The sequence below is a fragment of the Syngnathoides biaculeatus genome, chromosome 1 (assembly GCF_019802595.1).
Source record: "Syngnathoides biaculeatus isolate LvHL_M chromosome 1, ASM1980259v1, whole genome shotgun sequence".
Taxonomy (NCBI): domain Eukaryota; kingdom Metazoa; phylum Chordata; class Actinopteri; order Syngnathiformes; family Syngnathidae; genus Syngnathoides; species Syngnathoides biaculeatus.
The window spans coordinates 2153489-2175429 of NC_084640.1; the positions used below are offsets into that span (position 1 = coordinate 2153489).

At 39.3% G+C, this 21941-nt stretch overlaps 1 protein-coding gene across 7 annotated transcripts in view; it reads right to left on the minus strand.

Annotated features, from left to right (window-relative positions):
- Positions 1-21941, minus strand: part of rbms3 (RNA binding motif, single stranded interacting protein) — a 345032-nt gene that overhangs the window by 226735 nt on the left and 96356 nt on the right. For 4 of the 7 annotated variants that reach the window (XM_061822004.1, XM_061821911.1, XM_061821821.1 and 1 more), the window contains one exon: positions 17324-17481. In XM_061822004.1, the coding sequence (XP_061677988.1) occupies positions 17324-17481 (158 nt within the window). Of the gene's footprint in view, positions 1-17323; positions 17482-20703; positions 20824-21941 lie in introns of those variants that run through there. The other 3 variants (XM_061822083.1, XM_061822240.1, XM_061822336.1) reach the window with 2 other exon arrangements.

The window sequence follows — 21941 nt, forward strand, 5'->3', positions numbered from 1 at the left end:
TTCTTTTTTTGACAGCTGTCTAAAGGTTTTTAAACAGGACTTGAGTTGGGAGTTCTCATGTTATGTGGATGGAAGGTGGTATGCATGACTTTTACTGAATGGAGAATAAATGTTACAGGCATATTCCATTTCCAGTATCTGCGTAAAATGTGTGACCTTTTGCTGTGTGGGCAGAAGGAAAGCTGGCAAGAATCAAAACTTGTGACTAGTGTGTCTGTATCCAGAAAAGCCCAAATTTGGACAATGGGAAGGAGCGGAGGACTAAGTTCTTGTTTGTCAGGAAGGACCACCAAAATTAGAGAACTCAGACCTTGTCTTTTTGTCTGTATATCTATCTTTTGTAATTATTGAAGCAGATTTTTTTAGAAACTGTAGAACATATAGGAATGCTATAAACACAGTGTCATAATTTTGCCGTACAATCCTGCAAAATAGTAACATCCAGTAAAATGTTCTGTGTCACTAAATCAGGCACAGAATATATATGAGATGTTTTGGCATCATTACAAAAGAAATCCACGTAATGTTTACGGTACTTAAAATAGTCATTGGTAAAACATGATATAGCAAATGTCCTTTATGAACATACATATATACATACATAGACGCATACAGACACTTACACAAACACATACAATCTACCTGTATATGTTTAAAACTATTGCTGTTACACAAATTATTTAATCAGCTAGTCATTGTAACACTAAATTTTGATTTGTTTAAAATGACAATTTGATGACTGTTAAATTTTGTGTATTGATATAAATTTTTGAACAACTTGCAATTAATGTGGGTTAAAATAATCCATCCATCCATTTTCTTAGCCGCGTATCCACACAAAGATCCCAGGAGTGCGGGAGCCTATCCCAGCAGTCAAGAGGCAGGAGGTGGGGTACACCGTGCACCGGTTGCCAGACAATAACAGGGCACACAGAGACAGACAACAGTCACACTCACAATCATACCTACGGGCAATTTACAGTCTCCAATGAATGCAGGTTTTTGGGATCTGGGAGGAAACCGGAGTCCCCGGAGAAAACCCACACATGCACGGAAAAAACATGCAAACTCCACCAAGGGGGATGCTGGGATTTGAATCCTGGTCCCCACAACTGTGAGGCCAAAGTTCTACAGCTGCAACACTGTTCCACTGTGTTAATGCTGTTTTTAATTGATTTGCATGCAGAATGTGGGACCAGATTAGCCATTCAACAATCCATTTTCTATATCACGTCCTCCATAGTATTGGGGGTGAGCTTGATTCAGCGGCGATTCTAGGATGAGGTTTGGGGTTCATTGCTTTTATCTTTTGTGTGAAGTTCTGAAGATACTTGATTTGTGGACTTGGTAACTACACTAAATCGAGTGCGTGTTGTTCGGATAATTGGTAATGATTTTAGGGGGGATAAATGGTACTGACCTACTTTTAGAGGGTTTTTGTTTTTCTCCATTTATGCTCCAATTCCCTAGATTTTGATTTAAATGCCCTTACCATCATAATGCTACTCCATGGTGTTTTAGGTTGGTTTAAGGTAGTTTTAGTTTAATAGGCGCAGGAGTATTTATGACATTTCAGATTTTCCAAGCAAAGTCGTCCAAAAGTCTGTCTGCATTAATTTGTAATAATACAGCTATGGCCTTCATGAAATTAATGTTGGTTCTGTCATTTATTATTATTATATAATTATTTTAATAGACAAAAAGGTTGCCAAAACTTTTGGGAAAGCCAAGTCCTTAATGTCCACTGATATTTTATATCACAGATTTTTTATGTTAAATTATTAAGTTCTAAAAACAAGTATTTCATCGTTATATACTTTGCTTGTTTAAAAAAATTGACATACTGTTTTATTTTTTTTAACTCAGATTTTATGGGTGCTGGGATTCATTTTCAGGTGATGGCTAAGCACAGCATATTTATAACAGTACCTCTATTTTTTATGGACTGGATGTGATGGACAGATAGCAATGCTGGAAACTTGCAAATCATTGCTCCATCATTGTGGTAATCAGAAAACAACTACTTTATATTTAATGCAGTGTTATGATAAATATTATTGGCTCTTTAAAAAAAAACTGGAACTCAGTAATTTATGTAAAATATAAAAAAAAAAAATCAAACATGGCATTAAGTATTTCAGTAATGAGAGAGCAAGAGAAATTATTAAAGTCACGTTTTAAGTATACCGAAAGAGGCAGCTGGACACAATAGCACAAAGACAAATATGGCAAGAAGTTGGATATCTGGCAGAGAGCGCAGCAGTTGTTCACTCGGTGCTGATGTCACAAATGCGCCACTGAGTACTTTGCATGGCCTTGGAACGTTTATTGATCTTCAAATACCTTAGCCCTTAACCCTTACCAACCATGCCATTATTATGACACCATAAACAAAAAAGACTTTTGTTGAAAAAAAAGAGCTCAGCATCATAAGAGAGGCAAATTAGAGGTCACTTAAAAACGTGGTTTTGTTTTGAGGATTCAGTTAAAAACCATTTTTTTGCAACTTTATAATAATAACAATAATAATAATAATAAAAATAGCAGCAGTTTCTAGAGGTAAGGCGGTGTGTTCATTTTTTATTTGATCCGGGCTCTGCCAAAAATTCTACCGACCTAATTACGTGCCATGAGAATACTAGAAAAGAATGCCTTTGGTATCTCCGCAAACAAAATATTGTATGCAGGTATGGATGTCAATCTACATGTGACTAAATGGATAGTATACAGTGTAAATAGTAATGGGTGTTACCACCAGCAAGTTGTGATGGAAATCAACAATTTTAACCATCCATCAAACCATTTTCTAATACTACTTATCCTCTCAAGGGTCCCTGGAATGCTGGAGCCTATCCAAGCTAACTTCAGGCAGGAGGCAGGTTACACCCTGAACAGGTTGTCAGCCAATCGCAGGGCACATAGAGCCAGACAACAGTCACACTCACAGTCACACCTAGGACCAATTTAAAGTCTCCAATTCATGCATGTTTTAATTTTTTTTTTTTTTTTGGGGTGGTATGGGAGGAAACTGGAGTGCTCGGAAAAATACCCACACAGGCACTGGGAAAACATGCAAACTCCACACAGGCAAAGACAGGATTTGCATCCCGGTTCTTAGAACTGTGAGGCCAACGCTCCAACAAGTTGATCCACCATGCCGCCCAATTTGAATTACTGTATACATAAATATATGATTAATTCACATCAAACACAGCTGTTCAGAGAAAGTGTATGTCACTGAACATTGGTGGGAAAAATTGAATGCACTGTCAATAATCAGCAACTACACAGTAGGGGTGCACAATTTTCCGAAAACTAATTTCCAAAACTATTGTAATGTGATGGTATTTATTTAAAACATACACATTGGTGCGAAAGAGCATGGAGAGAGCTCACTTTATCCTCCTGAGGTGTGATGGTATTTCCAGGCAGAGGAAAAAAAAAAAATGTAAATGTGCTTGCCGGAACAGCCAGGTTACGTTTGCACAATTCAGACCAAAAGGAAACTGTGTCCTCGTTCTGGGGCACAGCGGGTTTTGCTTGGTGGGTATTTGCGATGTTTGCAAACGTCGTCTTCATGTTGGTTTTAATAATATGCTGTCTTTATTTTGATAGTGCATGCCAAAAAAAATGCATAAAGCCTTGCTGGAGCCTGGTCCTCCCTCACTTCCCAAAGCTGCTCACTCAGAAATACAAGACAGTTAAAATAACTTAAGGTGAAGGATGTGTATCATTCAGCATGCACTCTGCCTCCTCCACAATCAGTGTAAAAACACTTGATAAATTACTCGTCAAAATCAAGCTCTAACAGTCATTGTTGAGACAGACAAGTCGAATGGTCTGTATAACTCCTAATATGGGCAACTTCTTATAGATGTATAAACAATAATTACATTAACTGTGCACACTCAGTTGTAATCCAGTACATTCTGTGCATTATCACTACTCACTGCATAATGTGTATTATGCTGTATAATTGAATGCACTTTTAGAAAAAATGATTACTTATACTAAACACGTCCACATGAAACGTTTTCTGCACAGCACTCAGTGTGTAAAAGAATAACAAAAAAAGACTGATTCTGATCACATTTCATGCTTGTTAATGCCTTCATTATTCAACATTCATTAACTATTGGACAAGATGACTGGGTTGAACAGTGAATTAAGCTGTTGTTAAATAAATGGGATGAGAAGTAGCTGACTTTGTATTACAGGATCATGACACTGGTAACAATAAAAAGCTGTTGAAAAAAGTTGTTTACCACATTAACACTTTTTCCCATTGCAATAATAACTTTTAACTACAAAGGAGAGGATATGACCACTTCTAAACTCTGATCCTGAAAGAAACTGTTAGTGGTTCTCAAGAAACAGGATAATATAAACATGTAAACTTACAACACAAAGAAGTTTCATCCATCGATTTGAGTACACTAAATCTGTCAGAACCGATGACAAAGGACAGCCTTGGCAAGCCTGACAATCATGGGGGGGAAGAAAGACACACAACCTGGCAGACCCTCACAATATGTTTGGGTATGCTTGGTCGGATCAGCCCCTCTCCCCCACCGGACTCTACAGACCACCAGTTGGTGATAGGTTATCAGTTTCGCTCTCCCTTCACTTCCTTCCTATCATGATCTTCCTGGCTTGGCTGTCATTGGCTGAGTGGGACAGCAAAACAGGGGAGCCCCCAGCAGGAGTGCTCTACAGCAGGTTCCCATGAACTCCAAATCTGGTGGGTACACTGAGCTGTTGCTTGGTGCATAGGCACACACATCAGTCAGGACCAATCCCCATCTGAAGGCAGAAGGTGGTTACATCTCGTCCACTGGGGTAATAGCCGATGTACAAGCACGAGCCGGGGACAATAGGTTTGCCCACACCGTCACCACATCTTTCAATGTTATCCAGAGTAGAATATAGTCCAACCCCTCTCAAGAGGGCTGGTACCAAAACTCAAGTTGGATGTTGAGGCAAGCCCAACTACTAGTATAGTTGGAACTTCTTGACCTTGAATAGTGCAAGGGCCTTTCCTGTGAGGTGACATCCCATATCTGAAGAATGAGCTTCAGCAGCCAGAGATAAAAATGCCAAGGTCCCTCCCTGCTTTCGGCCACCACCCAGTTGGCCCCTCCCACTGAGTGGAATGGGAACCCACATTATCTGTTCGACCTTGTGCCCAGCTAGGACCCCTTGGTGCTCGCCAATGAGCCCCACCTCCTCACTTGGCTCAAGAGGTGGGGGGCCCGCTGACCCGTTTCTGTGTGAGGAAAAACCTCTTCCAAAAATTATGTTCTTCATAGTTGGAATATAGAGCTCGTGCACGTGACGTCACCATTTTCACGGCGCCATATTGCCAATCAAACAGAACTGCTCGACATTGTGCGAGACATTGAACCCGAAGAGAATATTTACAATACCCGAGACCTGTTGTGCTGTTGGTTGTCACAACAGATGAGACAGATATTCAAAGAGATCATTCTCTGGAATACCAGCTGAAAAGACCAGAAAAGTTCGATGGATTTTGGCAATTAAACATGATGGATAGTGCCCAACAAAATACACACATGACTGTGTAGCGATTGCTTCATTTCAGGTGGGAATTATTCTTCTCAATCTCAAATTATCAAAAAGTATTTATAAAGCCAAGTTGGCTCATTTGAGAACAATGCATGTTAAAAAAAAAAAAAAACTGTTGGAGAGGTTTATGTAGGTTAAGTGTGACCACAATCGCTTCCATGTACGTTCCATGGAGACGACTCCACCCTCTTTTTTTTTTCCTAATCATAGTTAATGAATGCAACTTTGTGTAAAAAAATTATTTTATTTATTTATTTATTTATTTATTTCAAAATTGGTATTTGTATTGAATACTAGCTGAAAAGATCAATGGATTCCGGCAAAGGTTAATGTGTCGCGAACACACTTCTGCATTCACAAGCCGTCAAAATCGTCACTATGTGGGATTTATTCCCGATGAGAACAGATCCACCAACAATGTATTCATATATGTCCAGACTTTTATACGCTTTCAAAATTTTCCATATAAATCTCAACGACTTACTCACCAGATCCATGCGTATATCCAGTTGTCCAAGACAAGCGGAAGCGAATTAACAGTCCAATTTTTTATCGGCGAAAACATTGATTTTGGCATTAAATACGGGTCCTCCATGCCAAGTTTATCTAATTTTTCCACGTACCATCGTTTATTTTCACCTTCTAAATGTCTGCCGCTACTGGACAAGACTCTGGGAGTCGTGCTACAAGATACATTTCTGTGTCTTTTCCATTGAGCAATGGTTAGCTTCACCGGCAATATGGTGAGGTAAACAAAAGTCACGTGATTTTATGACATAGGTGCACAAGCTCTATAGATAGTGAGTTAATACATATTTTTGAGATATGCAACAGGGAGAGGAAGTAAATTCATCCATATTGTACAGGTCAAAATAAGTTTATGGACATGGCTTAAAGTAACAGCAAAGTTCACTCATAGCTCTTCATCCAAGATGGATTTTAGCTAAAAGTGTGTCTTTTTGGCCCAACTGTCAGTGCTTTGGACATTAAAACTGACATATTTTGAGAATTTACTGTTTAAAAGGTGTACTGTATTGTAAAGCTGGAGTCAAGAAAGTATCATTCATTTAAGTCAGTGGTTTTCAAACTTTTTTGGGTGCACCTTGGTGATAAATTCCACCCCCGCTTGAAAATTTTAATTTTCTCCAAAAGGGGAAGGGGGGGTTCTCGCACTGAAAATTTTAAAAGCAGAGAGTGTGATAGTGCTGAAAATTGTAAACCAGGAGGGAATAGAAAAATTGTCAAGAGGAAGGGGTCCTGGGGTCTGAAAAATCTGCCCCCCTAGCATGACTGTTTGTCATGCCGCCACCCCAGTTTGAAAACCACTGAGTTAAATTCATCCATTCGTTTTCTGTAGTGGTTATCCTGTTCAGTGTCATGTGGATTTAAGTCAGTAAGGTGTTATTGATAGAGCACTTTTGAAAACATACAGTTAACAAAGTTACAAAAACTGAGACAAAAAGGTGAATAGAAACAAAGACAGACAAAGTAGACAAGGATGCAAACATAAAATGAAGACAAACCAGCTAGACCAAAATAATAGAAAAGAACATGGTAACAAAAGGGAGGAACCTAAAAGGCTTAAGAGGCAGAGTTGGGACTAAGGATGGGGATTTTGGGGGGAGTTGTATGTGTGTGTGCGTGTGTGGTGGGGGGATGGAGAGGCCATTTGTGAAATGGAGAGGTTGTGCTGTAGAATGTGGAACAAGGAACTCAGAGATGTAGCAACTGTGGCTCAAAAGAAGAGGAGATCATGCAGTGAGTGAAGAGGCACTGGTTCGAATCCCGGCTACGACTGTCCACATGTCGATGTGTCCTTGTGCAAGACACCGAACCCTAATTTACTCCCAGTGGCCATGGCAGCAGTCACTCACTGGTGTATGACTGTGGGTGTAAGTGGGTGAATAAGTGAGCTTTGGGCAGTGTGATGGTGCAGATAAAGCAATAAATAAGTGCAGTCCATTTATCATGTAGAGGCAATGTCATGTAGGGCTTTCTAAGGAATTAACAGGATTTTGCTGTTTATTCTGAATTTAACTGGAATCCATTGAACTGATGTAAAAACGGGAGTTATGTGGGAGCTCCCACTGGTTCTTGTAGGAAGTTTAGCTGCAATGATTTGGATTGACTATTGGTAAGCATCTTAAAAGAAGATAGACTGACACAGGTGTAGAAGGTGTTACAGTAGTTGTACTGGTAGAGGATGATTATTTTAATTAATTGGTATTTGGACTGGACTAGTTTTGTGACATGATGATAAAATGCCAAGAACTGGTTGAAGATAATTCAGACATTCTTAGCAGTGTTCTGGTGAAGTCGACCAAAAATGGAGTTAACAACATTGACAAAGATTAGGCTTTACAGCCAATTAAAAAGAGCTTTACTTTGTCGGAGTTCAGATTTAGACAATATTGGGTCATCCATTCTTTGGTTGGAGGTCAATGGGTTCAAGTCACTGGGTTTGAAAGAGAAGTAGATCTGGGTTTTGTCAACACAGCATTGATATAACACTTCATGTGCTTAAATAACTGACCCAGAGAGTGCATGTACAATGAGTACAGAATTGCTCCAAAGGAGGAACCCCAAGGACTGGAGAGGAACTGAGGAAGAAAGTTTTATAATTTTACTCTTATCAATCTTCTTTTCATTTTGGTTGTCCCGTCACCATACAGGCATAATTTTTCCATTTATTTATTTTTTTCAAAGGTAAGAGTCACGATAGTTCAATGCTCTACCAGAAATGACCACTGAGTTATCCAGTTGGTTAAGTGGAATGGAATGCTGGATGGTATCAAATGCAGCATGTGTAAAATAAATAATACGATAATGATAATAATAATAATGGTGTATTCACCTTTGTCAATATACATGGCAGAATCTATGTTTTAAGTCTTTCAACACTGTACTGTTTTTGACAACAGCAGGTTTAAAATTCATCCAAAGATAACATAACATAACATAACATAACCATTCACTCTCACAGTCACACATTCACAGAGACAACACTGAAACCACACTGCTTGCTCCAAAGTCAAAGTGAATCTACACAATCATTGACTCATTTAGAGAAGTCACATTCTGTCTTTTATTTTATTTTTTTTTGACAGACCACAGTGCAAGAGAAATAATTGAAATGGATGCGTGGCCTATTTGTATCTATGGTCTGGTTTGATAGAAGCCACCAAAGAAATAACCAACTGTGCACTATATGCATTTCACTTCTATACCACATATTTCACAAATCAATCTACATGTATATCAGATTCAATTACGAGTATAAACTCAGCATTTGGTGTCCTATAAAATGTTGAAGACAAATTGAGAGATAAACATCATAAAGGCTCCGTCACACCATGGCGTTCTGGTCAACGTCCTCTGAACATTTCAATCGTTCTATTTTTCAGCATTCTCAAACGCGGATGACACATGTGGCGTGTGATTAACATGTGTCTAACGCATGACTTAAAGTGTGTCTAATGCACAAAAAGCATGTCTAACGCACGAAAAGCGTGTAACAGCGACCAAATAAGATACCCCTAAAAACCATTAGCGTATGCAAACGCGTCATTGGGGCGCGACGAGCGATTTGCCAACGTAAGACAAGTGTGTTGAGCGTGTGACCAATGGGTGAATAATGACAGAAAAGCGTTTTGCTGCCATGGAATTTTTACAGTGGAACTGGCACTAAAACGTTCTAAAGTTCATAGTCACTTCAGCTGTTGTCGTGAGTTAGAACAGTGAGCATCATGCCGCCGAGTAGAAAAAAAGTTTCATCACGAGCAATGTGTTTGGAGGAAAAACAACAGCAGGAGGAAGAGCACCATGTGACACCCCCTGGGGACCCTAAACACCTTGCAAACCCCAGTGAGGACGGTCCGACAAAGAGACAAAAGAAGCAGAGAAAGGATTGCAGGATCCTGGACCGAGCTGTTGAGAATAGTCACGTGGAGTTTTTCCGCAAAAACGAACTGCTGCTTTCTGGATCTTTCATAGTAGGTGCTCTCTACTGTAGCTTAATATTAAATGGACCATGCTTTTACAAAGCATCGGTTTATATACCCATATGCATGGAAGTTCGGGAAACGCTCTAATGACGCTCAATGGACACCAAACGACGTTCGTTTCACTTTGGTTACACGCTGTGTGCACTAGGGGATTGTTCAGTGGGCGTTGACAGGTTGCCAGTGAGTCGTTCACTGCAAAGCAAGCGATAAAGTAACAACCAAGTAAAGCGAGAGTTACGACTGACTAACGATAGGCAAACGCGTGCAAGGCTCGGCAAACATTAGTAAAACGTTCCACAGATGTTCTTGAACGTTCTGCAGCGTTTAAAATTGAACGTTGATGAACGCTGGTTCTCCGCCGATTCATTGACGTTCACTGGCGTGGAAACAACGCTACTCTGACGACCATGGGCGACGACCAACGTCTGTTCTGACACTTACAGGGACCAGGACAAGCGTGTCCTGTGGCTTGTCCCGAGATTATATTACCGCTACATCAGCACGTACACAATGATTATTATCAGTGATTGTTGTACGGATGTTTTTTTTAAACAATACGTGTACAAAACTAACAAAATATAAATACAAATAATTCCCAATATTTTGAGCAAACGGGTGGCAGCAAATTGGTGATACACATTGTACATTGGTAGAAGGGTTTTCCAGAATTTTTTAGTTCAACTTTGGGGGTGCGCATTATACTTCAGGACACATTATACTCGATAAATTATGGTATTACTAAGCTTTCATCACTTCTTAAAAGATAATGCAAAATGTATTTAGATTCTGCTAATACTATATTCATGAAATTAATAACATGTATGTTTGAAATTATATTTTATATTTCCATTTTATGAGTTGCTTATCCTCACAAGGGTGGTGGCAGTGCTATAGAGGCTATCCCCGCAATCCTTGGGAGGAGGTGGGGTACACCTTGAACTAGTTGTCGGCCAATCAGAGGACACATAGAAACAAACAACCATTCACAGTCTCATTCACACCTATGGGCAATTTTGTTCTTCAATTAACCTAGCGTACATGTTTTGGGGACATGGGAGGAAACTAGAATGCCCGGAGAAAACCAACGCAGGCACGGGGAGAACACGCAAACTCCACACAGGTGTGGCCGGGATTTGAACCCCGGTCCTCAGAACAGTGATTCAGACGCTCTAACCAATTTCACTATACCGCCATTTTATATTCCAAGTCATCTATTTTTTAATAAATTCTACCAAATAGTGCACATATGTTTGTTATGGTTTCCCTCAGATGTGCAGGGATAACTGTGAGTCCACATAATGTTTAATCACCTTATCATGTAATTATAGTAACATAAATTGCTGGATAGCTAGTTTTGAAATCAGAAGTTGTGAATAATAGCTTAACTGCTGTTGAAATTAATGTAAATGTGACAAAAAATACAATTTCAATATATCAATATCTCATTGATTACATATGATGATTTGAATTTCTGGTACAGATTTTAGCAAGAATAATAGGAGCTGACACACATGATTTGCTTTTGTGGGTCAAAGTAAATTATATGGCGGACCAGATGTGTTCCCCAGGGCTTGAGTTTGACATATGTGGTTTAGACAAAGAACCATTCACACTGATCAACAAGTCACAATCCTAAATTAAGCTACCATGCATAATTTGGAACGTGGTAGGAAGAACAAGGACGGGAAGAACAGGAAAAACTTCAGACAGGAACACTGTAGAACTGTGAGGCAGATGTGCTGACCGCCACCTTGCTGCATGCACACTAATTGTTCACCAATAATATCAGAGTTGCAATGAAACTTCACAATTAAGCAAATATGAAACATTTCTTGTCTTAAAAAAAGCAATCAGTAAAAGAATAATTTCAGGGGAATTGGACTTTTGGAGTGTGATTGAGACTTTATGAGCGTGTGCGTGCGTGCGTGAGTGTGTGTGTATTTACAATACGCATGTGTGTGGTCCAGTCTTAAATCTTTGAATCTGGGCTGCAACATATTTGCACATAGAGCTCGCCTCTGTGAGTTTGTTTTTAAACAGAACCCACATGGGGCATCTCTGATTACCAGGCAGCAAGTGTCAAAAGTGGACCTTGGAGAATCATTAGGGATAAATCTGACACTGTTGAGTATCCAGGCCTCAGCTCCCAAAAAACAGGTGGTCCCAGGGTCACCCCTTCCTTTCCTACTTAGCATACCTCATACATTTTGTGTCCAAATATCATTCCGCCAGCACTCGGGAGAGTTTTTTGGGGCAATTGGTGGTGATCAGAGCTAGATTTGGTTTGCCAAATCCTTTTGATCAGGCCTTGTCAGGTTGTGGAAAGCCACTCTAATTGAAGGTACAGCTCTGGATAGGAAATTGTGTGAGAAGCAGAAGGATAGGTGGGGGAAGCCAATGAGAAATAACAAGTGTTTTTTTCTCTTTTTCTGGTTGGGATGGAAGGGATATATTAATCCAGATGAGGGACCAAAAACATTCACTTTGTAACTTTCAACATTTAGTCCAACCTAAATTAAAAACATGTTTCGATTCATTAACCTGATCTGCAAACAAGAAAAAAAAACTCTTTAATCACAGGAGGGTTTTGAATTGAATTGTACATTTTTGCATAAAAAAAATCATTGGTTTGGACAGGTCTAATGTTTAGCTTTGGTCTGGCACTGTGCCTCAACCCAGCTGGGTGAGGCCAAGGAATTTTTCTCACAGAAGCGGTTGTTCTGTACCTGCTCGTTCAATCATCGCCAGGCAACTAAGAGGGCCTCTTACTATTTGGCTCCACAGCCAACAAAAATCCGCTTTCCATTTCTTTGGCTTATCTTAGCACCAATATATCAGGCTGATGGCTTTGAACAATCTAAAATCCATCCAGTTGAATAAAACAAAGATTAACCAAACACCCAATCTATTTAATTACTCATTCAACCACTATTGGCAAGTAATTCAAAACATTGTGAAAAAGCTGTAGATGTAGTTTACGCCAATCCAAGTCCCAAGAACCTTAGCTCAAGGCAAACCTTGACCTTTGGAAATGAAATATTTGTATTTTATTGTAAGTACATTTCCTGTAAATGCATATCCAGAGTTTAAACAAATAAGCAATACTGCATGAACATTTTGGAAAGAAAAAAAGTGGTTAGTGTTGATCTAGGCAAAATACAAGCAATTTCAAACAATTGACATCATTCCATTATATACTGAAACCTACAAGAGCACTCAGTGGAATGGAGACACAGGTCAAGGTTGAATTATTACCAAATTGCCCAAAACTGTGGGCACTTTATTTTTATTTTCTTAGTAAACCACATTACTGTGATTCTGGGGTAGCTGGAATTATTCCATTATTACTTCTTTTGACATAAAGGCTGTGGGGAAAGTATACAATTATTACACTGTGCTTGTAGTAAACATCATATACATTAATTATGTGAGGTGTTTTTAATAAATAATTTACAAATTCAAAGGTCTTTTCTTCCAAGCAGAAAGTGTGAACTTTAGGAAGTTAATGAAAATGTTCCAAGATTTTGCAGTGAAAAATCACAGTTCATAACAGAGGGTCCAACCACAATATATTTTGTGAACATATTTCAAAGCCATTGGGACCAACAAGATGGCCTGCTGTCAAAATGCATCACTACAGCATTTGTACAGTATGCCTGCAATTGAGATAGTGGAAAACCAAGACAGCAAGGTCTTCTTTTCAGTGAATGTGTGTGATGCAACAACTTGGCTACACTCTCGCCAGAATTTACACACACACACAAACACATTTTGAAACGGCAGACAAACCTATGATACAGATAAGAAAATGCAGCTAATGTAATAGAAAGGTTTTAATATCCAAAAACCTCAGTGCCATTTTTAGTGAGCATTAATGTTTAACATGTTCGAGCTGACAGTCTGGATATGTAGGCTGTTAGAGGGGGCATGAGAAGGTTTTATACTGACTGCAGATTCTGACCTTTAGTCGAATGCTACAATCCGCTTGCCACTGGAACACTCCATGGCTAATTAGTTTCAGTGGCATTGAATTTTTACTGGCACAGCACACCTCGGGCAACCTCTGGGGCACTTTGATTGAGAACACACATAGAGCCATCACGGCGGGGGTTTGTGAAAAGGAAAGGAGCTTGGACAAGATGAGGGGTTCATTGGAGGTCAAACAGGCCGGTCCATGACAGGCAAGGTAAGAAAACAGATTGTATCTCAAGTTTGTGCAGGTGAAGGAAAAATAAATCGTATCTCAAGGCACCACTGTGTATGTGTGTGTAGGTGCATATACACAAATCACCGGTTATGATTTGTGTTGAGGGCAAAAACGGAGGACCCCAGCAAAAGAAATCCGGGAGGCAAAGCCAGAATTAAGGAGTCTTACAATAAGGATTTACCTTCAAAATAGAAAAAATAAATTGACAAAGGGAGCAGAAATGAAGAATCAAAGAAACAGTTGGAATAAACTCACCAAGATAACACGCCTACAGCAACAACATTAATCTGATAAAGACTGAAAGAAATCAGAAAACTAGATACAAGCAAACTGACCAGACAATGAGGCACACCTGGATAAATACAAGTGGCTTAGAGGGAGCTGATTAGTGGATACAAGGTAGTTGACTGAAGAGAAATAGGTTGCAACATGACTGGGTCCTGTACTGTGGGAAGGGCAGAGTCTGCAGATGCAACGAGGTGACCATCCCAAATGTTTCAAATTTGTGTGGAAAAAATAAATGTTATGGTTAAGTCTAGGAGGAGGGGTGGGGCTAAGGCACTAAGGTTAGGACTTGGGTGAGCCTCCATACTTAACTCATGTCCCCCTCCCCTCCCTTCTGGAACCAGTAGATTGTTTTCTACTGATATACATCAGCCAATCACGTCTGCATGTACTGGTGCTACTAATATTGGAGCAGGGTGTGTCCTGTCAGGAAATCTTAATAATGCAATGGAGATGACAACCAACAATTCAAGCACCACATCTCCTCACTTGAGGAGTGGGGGTATTTTTACATCATTAAGTATGCAAAAGTCACGAGACTGTGACACCTGTCCCAGCTTCTGAGAAAAGGTTGCAATTTACATCACAATTAAAGGACCTAGTAGCTTATTACATTAAATATGAGCAAGACTAGTTGGTTAAAAATGGATTTGTACAAACTCAAACTGTGTCCGATTGTCAGCATCAAAGTGTAGACTTAGTTAAATTGCATGATTTGAAGAAGAAATGTACATTTCCAATTTTACAGGAAGTTTGGACATGTATTGCTTAGCTCCGCTAAGTAAGAGGTTTGCTTTACAAACTTTTTTAGGCCTCTCAGGCTAATGGAATTTGTACGAGTTAGTATGAAAAAATATTGCTTGACTTCTAACATGGTTACCGGGAGAGTTACCAAGAATACTGAACAACACTTTCCCATCCGAAGATATTTTCTGAATCATTGGCCACATTGAACCAGGACTTTTCTGGATAGATGACCACGAAAGAATTTTGCAACTTTAAAGATGTTTTGAGTCCTGTATTTCACAACCCGCAGGCCTCCCTTCTCATTAATACACTTGACCCTTTTTTTTAATTACCATTTTAAATGTGAACGGGGCGAATGGAGCTGAAGAAAACTACTTGTATGTGTGTATTCACTTTTACGTGTATGTGAAAGACAGAGAATTTTATAGAGAGCCAATACCTCTGTGTGTTTCAGCTTGATGAGGTCTTGGTCTCCGATTCCTCAGGGAGGTGGTCCAATCTAGGCTTTATTAGTCTTTATTGGGTTTTGTGCAAGCAGGCCCACGTGGTTTCTCCCTCAAGAATATTTAGCCGAACTGTAAGAGGACCTTTGTGCGTCTCTAAATTTCACAACAAACAGTCGCAGTGTAATTGGCTGCACACAGTATTGAACATGACCTTTTGTATTTTAGTATCGTGCGCGGCGTTTTGCAACTTTGCTGGTTGGTGATTGTGTTTTAGTTTTAGCAAATGACATTTTGAGAGCTCAATTATACCCTGTGATGGATACAGCAATGTTTCTACGATAAAGAATATTGTGGAGAAAAGACCAAAAAGCAAGATCTCCTGACAGTATATGTTGTGGATTTTATTTCATTGACAACATTTGTACTACAAAAGGGCTTTTTGGTAACAACAATGATGGGCAAATGCATTCAATTCTCATATACTTAGTAGAATGAATTAAATATATGTGTGTCAAACTCATTGTAGTTCAAGGGCAACATCATCTCTTCCTTTCAGTTTGTCCCATTAGGGGTGACCATCCTTGTCATCCTTTAAGGCTATCTTCCGCATCATCCTCTCTAATACTAACTGCCCTCATGTCTTTGTTCACTCCATCTATCAACATTCTCTTTGGTCATCATTGAGGTTCCTTGGGTAGCAGGTCCATCCTTATTGTCCTTCAACCTATATACTCAATACACTCTCCATGTGTCCAAACCATTGATATCTGTTCTCTCTCAGTGCATCTCCCAAACATGTAACCTTTTTAATCCTCTCCAACCTGGTCACTCCTAGAGAGAACTTTAACATTTTAATTTCCGCCACTTCCAGCTCTGCTTCCTGTTGTCTTTTCAGCGCCACTGTCTCTAATCTGTACATCATGACTGGCCTCACCACTGTTTCATAAACTTTGTCTTTTATCATAGTAAAGACTCTTCTGTCACATAAGACACCCTTCTTGACCTATTCTAACTTCCTCAAAGCCGTTTCTTTTTTAGTTACTACACTCACTGTTATTCTGGACTGTTCACGCCAAGTATTTTAATGTCCTCCACCCTATTTCTTCCCCCTGTAGCCTCACTCTTCCCCCTCCAACCCTCTAATAAATACACATCTTTTTTTATCTGTTTTACTTAATTTTATTCCTCTTCTTTCCCATACAAGCCTCCACCTTTCTAACTTTTACTCCACCTTCTCCTTGCTTTCAATCTAGATCACAATGTCATCGGCGAACATAATTGTCCACAGGGATTCCAGTCAAACCTCATCTGTCACCTTATCCATCACCACTGTAAGCAGGAAGGGACTCAGGGCTGATCCCTGTTGCATTCCCACCTTCACGTTAAATTCTTATGTCACATCTACAGCAAACCTCACCTCGTACATGTCCTGTACTATTCTACCATATTTCTCTGCCACACCAGACTTATGCATGCAATACCACAGTTTCTCTCTTGGTACTCTATCATAGGCTTTTTTTTAGATCTACATAGACACCTCCTTCTGACCTCCACGGTAATTGTTCATTAATACTCTCAATGCAAATCCTGCTTCTGTGGTACTCTTTCTAGGCGTAAAACCATACTGAGGTCATTGAAGAATATTTAAGCAAATTTATGTTCATTATTGCACTGACACTTACTGGCCACTTTATGGGCTATTCCTCTAATGTATCTCTTATGGAATAAAATAAGCACAATTATAGAATTAGATCTCAATAAGATGTAGTGCAGTTTTGTTAATGTCAACCAGAATAAATACCAGAATTTCATAATTTATTCTCGAACAAAGGTGAGCATTAATGTGATTGTCGTGTATCAGATTAGAAATTGCAATTTTAATGTGTATACTGTATTTTAGTGACTCCATTACATTGGTGTATATTCTCCTCATTTAAAAAAAACACAACAGGAAGTAAGACACCATTTTGAAGATACAGTATCAATACAGTTTATACAAGTATCTGTATTTACTGTACCGTGGAATTGGAAATGTTCTCAGTACTTACGGCTGACAGAGCTTGATGAGGTCCTGGTCAGTGGTCCCAGGTGGCAGGCCTCGGATGTACAGGTTGGTCTTACTCAACTGCTCCGCCGCTCCGTGGCTGCAGCTATTGGTGCTGGGGCTGGGAGGAGCCATGGGATGAGGGGGTGGAGCATAGGGCTGCTGAGAAGACAAGGGAAGAATAGATTCATTATAAATAATCACATTAAATAATGGGATGGAAAAAAAAGGTTTTGAAATCAGATCATTACATGAAGGACAAAAGTATCAGTGTCTGACAAAGTCATGACATTCCAACTGATTTATCAGCTATACATAAGAGGCTGACATTAAACCTTCTCCATAATGAGTGCAAGGTGCTATAATGATAAGATGGATCACATACATACAGATACACATACACGCACGCACATACGCACACACGCACGCACATACGCACACACACACACTAATCAGTCACAAGATTATTTGCATATTTACACAATACAATGACATGCTGCCTCTCAGAAAGGAGATCAAAGTTTTAATCTGTGCATTCTCACACAGTGCTTTCATTGGTTTTCTCCCTTTCACATTCCAAAAACACGCAGGTTAAGATACTGGAATATTCTAAATTTATGTGATTAACTGAAAACGATGTTTAACTGACAACAAGTCCAGGGCACAGCATGGTGGCGCAACTGGATAGAGCGTTGGCTTCACAGTTCTGAGGTCCGGGATTCATATCCGGCCCTGCCTATGTCAAATTTGCATGTTCTCCCCGTGCCTGTGTGGGTTTTCTCTGGGCTCTCCGGTTTCCTCCTACATCCCAAAAGCATGTATTAATTGGAGACTCTAAATAGCCCTTAGGTGTGACTGTGATTGCGATTGTTGTTTGTCTCTATGTGCCCTATGATGGGCTGGGTACCAGTTCAGGATGTACCCCGCCTCCTGCCCTGTCCTGGGATAGGCTCCGGCACTCCCGTGACTCTTGTGAGGATAAGGGGCTCCGAAAATGAATGGATGATATGTCCAGCGAGTACCCTTGTGTCGCACAGAAGTCTGCTCGGAAGAAAAATTCAATTCAATAAAAAAGCAACAGATCAGAATACCTCCACTAAATAGCCTCAGGTCAAGTGTACTGCAATTGCACTGTTTAACTTTCACTTTCATTTTTTTGAAAAGCTCACATTTTGACACTTTGCCATCTGAAGGAGCCTCGACTGCATGAAAGTGCCAAGTTCCAAGTTAACTGCTAAAAATGGTTCGTGAAAATTGGCTTTGGCATGCAGTCACAGTGTGAGACTACTCAGTAACGTATTTTTCCCACCATAAGGCACACCGAATTATAAGGCCCATTAACAATGAAGGGGTCAATTTTCATACATACGGTGCGCTGGATTATAAAGCGTATTAAGCGAAACAGTCCGATAATGCACATTTTCGTAAAACCGTAATATTATGTTGAAGCACAGTGCTTTTACTCAGGCTCCTGAAGACAGTAGCCAAAACGGTCCAGCAATTCATCCAGTGGTGTGTCTTTGTAGCTTACCAAAGTCGTACTAAAACATATTGACAGATTTGTGAATGCCGTGTGTCACATGAAATCGGTTCGAGGGCAGTCAACACAACCACAATTAACACACAAGGCGCACGAGATTATAACATGCAGTTCATTTTTGAGAAAATGAAAGGGTTTTCAGTGTGACTTTTTCCAAGAAAAATACAGTAATAGGATGGAAATGCATTTTCCTTGCTTCCCGTTCTTTGTAATCATATGTAAAAAGAAAAGTGTTCTTAACCCCCTCCCACTACATTTGTTTTATATTCATGACATGTATCATATCTGGTTTTACTCAACTATCAATTTTAATTAATGACGAAATGAAAATTACTTGCTTACTGACATTTTCATCATTTTTAATGGAAAGGACATTTCATTTTGAATATCAGGTGTGATCTGACCGACCTCAGCAAATGGACCTTTGGCTATTTCGATTCGTAGTAACTTGCAAGTCAAACAGCATCAGTTACCCCAACACAAAATGGTTTATCTCGTTTGCAAATGATGGAATCCTAGCGTGTGCTACCATGACTAATGTTGAGACATTTAAGTTATTGCTCTATTAATATTCATTGCTATATAGTATAATATTATATTATTATCTCCTGAATTAAAAAGCCAGTCCCTCAATGATTCTTATGCCTTAATTTCCACCACATCTGTTTTTAAATTAACTTATGTCCTGAAATGTAAATTACGGCCAGGGTTTTGTCTCTGTTCGAAGCATTTTACCCAATATATCTTCTATTCGACTGACACTTCCCACATTTAAATTACAGCAGTAGAGAAGAAGGCTTAAATCATCACCAAAGTCATTTATCTTGTTTTCTCAATTGCCTTGATCAAATGACCTTTGAGGGGTTGTTTACAATGACACCATTGGGGAGAGCTGTGACTTTTGCCACCAAGAAAGTATGTTTGAAGTACTTTCCCTTCATTCTTTTGCACTGGTACTTATTTATTGTTTTCAATGTATTTTTTTGTAATCTTTTCTTGTACATCTATAAAAAAAAAACTCACTGTGAAATGTTCTTCACCTATTCTACAACAAAAGGTACAATAAAGCAGAAGAAGAAGAATAAAGATACTTTATGCAGATTGAAGGTGTCATGAGACAAGATACATGACGGCAGGTAAGGCTTTTGACTTTACAACCGCATTCTTCCAGAAAAAAAATCAAATTATTTTCAGCTTTTGAGCTTCCACTGTAGTTACAAATGAGCTTCAATGCTCATTTATCATAGCCACAAAACCAATCCATTAGACTGCCACACTAACATGCCGATGTGGTCATTTTTAAAGACGATTTAATATATATTCCAAGGTAAAGACCTCATTTTTTATACGACCTTCATCTTCCAAAATGCATCAGATATGCAATCCCTCTCTTGATGGGCTTGTGCTGTTAGCATTGATGTATGGTACACAATGGAGGGGTTCCTATTCACTGCTATTTTTATCGACACTATGTAGCAAGAACACTGGACACACTGACACCAACAGAGAATCGGGAGCCGGTGGGCAGAGGCGGAAAATAGGAAAAGAGTGATGAAAGAAGAACAAAGATACTCAGAAAGAAACCATCCTCGAGAATGATGAATGGGAACAAGAGAGAAAAAGACTCCACATGACCAAATATTACCTCTAGTTATCCAGGTTAACCCATTGCCCTATCCCGAGAGAACCTTAGTTACCCAAGTTCCTTATACACACACATGTACGCAGATTTTAACACGCAGATAAATTCCAACACCATTAGCCCTCCATTCTTCCCCACATGTTAGCGGCGATCGCTGGAGCATGGCTGATTTGATGTGCTATTTTAAGCGAGTGCGCCATACCAGCGTGTCGCCTCCAAGTCCTCAGAAAAAGTGCCGGGGTCCAGTGAGCATGAAGAGGGAGTCACGTCCATCAATGGAAGGCCAATTACGATGCTGAGCTAAGTGGAACTAATAGTTAGCTACTCACAGGGCTGGACACAACCACACACACACAAACAAACACACACACGGACGGGACCAACATTTGAACAGCAAGTGATAACAGAGAAATACAACAAGGTCCAATGAACTTTAAAGCCATCACATTGAGGGATGTAGCTTAAAAGTTATGGTTCAATGCCTATTTAACTTTGCATACAGTAAACAATATGATCATTCCCTGCATCATATAAACCAATTATTTATTCATGTATTTACATCATTTTATTTATTCAAGAAACCTAACTTATCTGAAAACAATCATCCTAATATAAATTCAAAACATTTAATTTGGTCTGGCGTCAAGCATTCAGCCTCACTCAGTAGGCAGCAAATAAAATTCTAAATGGTTAACCATTGTAATCACATTCGTCATTGTATTTAAATTTAGTCAATGAACAATATTAGCATATTTTATTATTATTTTTCCACATCTCAACATTGCATGGGTGTGGAAACATTTTACTTTTCTCCAAGAACGTCAAGTTTTAGCCAGAGGACAGAAAAGCAATGTTGTCAGAGGCAGTATTAGGAAAGTTCATTTTGTAGTTCAGTCTGGGTCACGCTTCCAAAATGGCACTAGTTAAGTGTTATAAAATTTTAAGTTAAGTTCTCCTTTCGAAAACTGAACTAGTTCGTAGTTTTTTTTTTCCCCTCAGTGCAGTATGTTGCTGAGGTGCTATCCCCCTTAAGATTCTTGCATTGCATTTTCCCATTACTGCCACCCATTCAGTCCACGCTAGTAGCAAGCTGGAACTTTCACCCTACAATCTCAAAAACATGAGGAAAACACTGTTTTGAATGTTTTTTTTTTTTTTTAAGGAATTAAAAACAAAAACAGAACTTTTGTCCTGAATGTCCAAACAAAAGGATCGCAAATGCAAGGACATTGATAACTTTGCATTCCTCGTAGCTGTGCTTGACAAAATTCATGCAGTATTTTCAAAATACAAAATTAAAAACATTTCATATTATGACAGTGTGATTTCAATTTCACTCAATCATGTTAGCGTGCGTAATGTGTACCTTTACATTGCTTGCTGTCCCTATAGCTTTCACCTTGTGTTCCCAAGTATACGTTGTTCACTGTATCTTATATT